The sequence below is a fragment of the Coregonus clupeaformis genome, chromosome 24, assembly GCF_020615455.1.
Source record: "Coregonus clupeaformis isolate EN_2021a chromosome 24, ASM2061545v1, whole genome shotgun sequence".
NCBI lineage: Eukaryota > Metazoa > Chordata > Actinopteri > Salmoniformes > Salmonidae > Coregonus > Coregonus clupeaformis.
The window spans coordinates 50135489-50139398 of record NC_059215.1 but is presented as its reverse complement, the minus strand read 5'-3'; the positions used below and the strand labels follow the sequence as shown (position 1 = coordinate 50139398).

General features: G+C 52.5%; 1 protein-coding gene across 1 annotated transcript in view; it reads right to left on the bottom strand.

Moving 5' to 3' along the window:
• Nucleotides 1–150: 150 nt before the first annotated feature.
• Nucleotides 151–3910, bottom strand: part of LOC121537896 (myelin transcription factor 1-like) — a gene marked incomplete at its 3' end in the record, with an annotated part of 25881 nt that continues 22121 nt past the window's right edge. Inside the window, exons 4-7 of the mRNA XM_041845540.2 lie at nucleotides 3890–3910; nucleotides 2686–2748; nucleotides 654–979; nucleotides 151–404 (exon numbers count right to left, since the gene is read on the bottom strand). The exon at nucleotides 3890–3910 is cut by the window's right edge and continues 10 nt beyond it. Of these exons, the coding sequence (XP_041701474.2) occupies nucleotides 151–404; nucleotides 654–979; nucleotides 2686–2748; nucleotides 3890–3910 (664 nt within the window). The remainder of the gene's footprint in view (nucleotides 405–653; nucleotides 980–2685; nucleotides 2749–3889) is intronic.

The following is a 3910-nucleotide window of genomic DNA, read 5'->3' as shown; positions in this document are numbered from 1 at the left end:
CCTATCGACAACAGAAGGCTGTTCAGCTACTTTAACACTTCTGTCCTCCTCCTCCTCCTCCTCCTCCTCCTCCACCTCTTTCCCTGCAGGTTGCTGCTCCTTCTCTACCTCTTCCTCTTCCTCCTCCTCCTCCTCCTCCTCCTCCTCCTCCTCCTCCTCCTCCTCCTCTACTGAGTGTTCCACTACCACAGCAGCATGCTCCACAGCTGTAACACCCTTCTCTGTCTCCATGGTAACAGGCTCCTGTGAGGTGGTCTCTGTGGTGTCGGGGACCCCACCCAGGTTTAGTAGAGAGTTGGTTGGGATCTGATGGTAGGTGGAGTAGTCCTCTCTCTTAGGCCATTCCCCCTCCTCAGCTTTACATGCTGTTTTACTGGATACCGGCTCAATGATCATGCATTCTTCTGTGGGTGAGTCAAGGACATATCAGTGAGTTAGAAACAGCAATGGACAGGAGAGACTGAGTGACACACTTACTCTGAGGTATTTAGTTACCATCATCCTCTCTGTCATCTATTCCCTCCTTGTCATTATCAGAATGATGTCATAATTAATTAACAGTGCCCATTAATATAATGAGTCACACAGCGTGATCACTTGATTCATTCTGAGTCATGGTGGTGTGTGTTTACAGTGCAGAGTACGGTACCTACCTTCATCTGCATCTATGCTCTCCTCTTTCTGATCTGTCACCTTCTCCTCCTCTTCCTCCTCTTCCTCCTCTTCCTCCTGCTCCTCCTCTGGCTTTTCTTCCTGCTGTGCCTGTGGCTGTTCCTCTGTCTTCTCCTCCTTCTCCTTCTCCTCCTCTTCCTCCTCCCTGGCCTCCACCTCCTCCTCGCTACTCCCATCACTGTCCACGCTGAAGCCCTCGTCCATGGCCAGCTTTAGAGGGTGGGACTTCCTTTTAGAGAAGGGCTGCTCCTGCACTGCCTCAGCATCCGCCAGACGTCTCTTCCTGGCCAAGGGGCAGCCCAACACACTGCACGGGGAGAGGGGTAGAGAGGGAGAGAGGGAGAGGGGGGTGTTGGGAAGAGAGGGGGAGTGAGCGAGAGAAGAATGGGTGTGTTGGGGAGAGAGGGGGAGAGGGGGAAAGGGAGAGGGTGGTGTTGGGGAGAGAGGGAGAGGGTGGTGTTGGGGAGAGAGGGGGAGAGGGGGAGAAGGAGAGGGGGTGTTTGGGAGAGAGGGGGGAGGGGGGTGTTGGGGAGAGATGGGGAGAGAGGGAGAGAGAGGGGGTGTTGGGGAGAGAGGGGGAGAGAGGGAGAGGGGGTGTTGGGGAGGGAGGGGAGAGGGAGGGGGGTGTTGGGGAGAGCGGGAGAGGGGGGTGTTGGGGGAGAGCGGGAGAGGGGGGTGTTGGGGAGAGAGGGAGAGGGTGGTGTTGGGGAGAGAGGGAGAGGGGGTGTTGGGGAGAGAGGGAGAGGGGGTGTTGGGGAGAGAGGGAGAGGGGGTGTTGGGGAGAGAGGGAGAGGGGGTGTTGGGGAGAGCGGGAGAGGGGGGGTGTTGGGGAGAGCGGGAGAGGGGGTATTGGGGAGAGAGGGAGAGGGGGTGTTGGGGAGAGAGGGGGAGAGAGGGAGAGGGGGATGTTGGGGAGAGAGGGGGAGAGGGAGAGGGGAGAGAGGGGTGTTGGGGAGAGAGGGGGAGAGGTTTAACATTACAGAGAACCCTGAGGGGTGCATCTCCAGTCATGCGCACCAAACATAGCTTATGGCGAGGTAGAAAGTCCAAGCATTACAAAACAAAAACAAACCACACAAACATATTGAAATAATTTCAATGATAAAAACATGCCCATCCATGAGTTAAAATGACATGGAGATCTGAGATGAGTAATGGAGCGATGCTGAGTGTACTACACTATGCCAGGAGGACAATGCTCGCTCTTACACTACAACCAATCACAGCCAACTGACTGGAACCACTTTAATGAACACACGAGGAGAGGCAGTGGAGGATCAAATTCAATAAAGCCCTCACCTAGAAAACAGAGGGAGTGGAGGGAATCTATAAACACAGTTCATCTGGAAATTGGTTCTTGAATGAATACACATGTAAATAAATAGAATCTGTAATATCTTTCCAATAAGCTGGAGTCCACGACGCAGCGAGCGGTCCCGGATCTAAAGGGACCCTCTTGGTAAGACAGAGGGAGCGGTGTGGAACACTGTGTCAAACAGGGACACGTCAGGGTTGTTCTGAGGGCTGGGTGCTGAGGGGTAGGTGGGGGTTGTTCTGAGGGCTGGGTGCTGAGGGGTAGGTGGGGGTTGTTCTGAGGGCTGGGTGCTGAGGGGGTAGGTGGGGGTTGTTCTGAGGGCTGGGGGCTGAGGGGGTAGGTGGGGGGTTGTTCTGAGGGCTGGGGGCTGAGGGGTAGGTGGGGGGTTGTTCTGAGGGCTGGGTGCTGAGGGGTAGGTGGGGGTTGTTCTGAGGGCTGGGTGCTGAGGGGTAGGTGGGGGTTGTTCTGAGGGCTGGGTGCTGAGGGGGTAGGTGGGGGGTTGTTCTGAGGGCTGGGGGCTGAGGGGGTAGGTGGGGGTTGTTCTGAGGGCTGGGGGCTGAGGGGTAGGTGGGGGTTGTTCTGAGGGCTGGGTGCTGAGGGGTAGGTGGGGGTTGTTCTGAGGGCTGGGTGCTGAGGGGTAGGTGGGGGTTGTTCTGAGGGCTGGGGGCTGAGGGGTAGGTGGGGGTTGTCTGCCCTACCTTCTGTGTCGTGAATATCTCCCACTGATGTGGCCAGAGCCATTGCATCCAGGGGTGGGGCAGCTGAATGGAGTCAGAGATACATTTTCAGATTTTACGCATTTTGTCCCTTGGAGAATTGATGATAATAGAACAGGTGAAACAAAATAATTAAAAAGTTGTAAAAATAACAAATATATAAAAAAAACTCTCACACCTAGATAACACAGACAGACAGACACAGACAGACGCACACACACAGACACACACACACACACACACACACACACACACACACACACACACACAGATGCACGCATGCATGCACACACACACACACACACACACACACACACACAAAGAAATGCAGGTGGTAGTGACCAAGAACAAATGTGTCATCCATCAAACTGGCCAATCCCATTTCATGTGATAGAGATCACGCCAGGCGTTTTGTAATTTCCACTCCTCTCAGAAGTCAGCAGTACAGGTCCCCTCACAGTCTACAAGGCCGCAGCAGTACAGGTCCCCTCACAGTCTACAAGGCCGCAGCAGTACAGGTCCCCTCACAGTCTACAGGGCCGCAGCAGCATTTAATTCACGTTGCCATGACGGCTAATTTCTTCTCTCCGCTTGTATTACTTCAAGTATCCTTATTATTACTTATTATTATTAAAATGCTGCATTTGCATTTTAAATGAGACAGGAGCCTCTCCGGCACCTCAGGGTTTTTGGAGTGCAACAGAGAACTGATCAATGCTCAGAGGTGAAGTGTGACAAATGATTATTTTGGGAGCGGAGACGATGCTCGTCATTATTAACGAGGTTCAGTAGATGATGGAACCAGCACCATGCAGGTTATGCTCATGGAGGAGGATGAAGAGGAGGAGGAGGTGGAGGAAGAGGAAGAGGAAGAGGAAGAGGAAGAGGAAGAGGAAGAGGAAGAGGAAGAGGAAGAGGAAGAGGAAGAGGAAGAAGAAGAAGAAGAAGAAGAAGAAGAAGAAGGTTTCTGTTTCACTGCAGTATATTAAAGGGTTAAACTTGAACCATGATGTTAAACCACTGATTGATTATGGGTGTTATGATCATTCTCTTCCTGTGACAAGCCGTCTGTATTACTGAAATGTGCAGTATGACAAAATAAGACTACAGTATAACGTTTCTGTTAGCGAGATACAAACTAGAGAGACAAACCCCGTACAAGAAGATGAAGTATTATATTTCTTACCTTAGCTCTTGTCCAACAAGC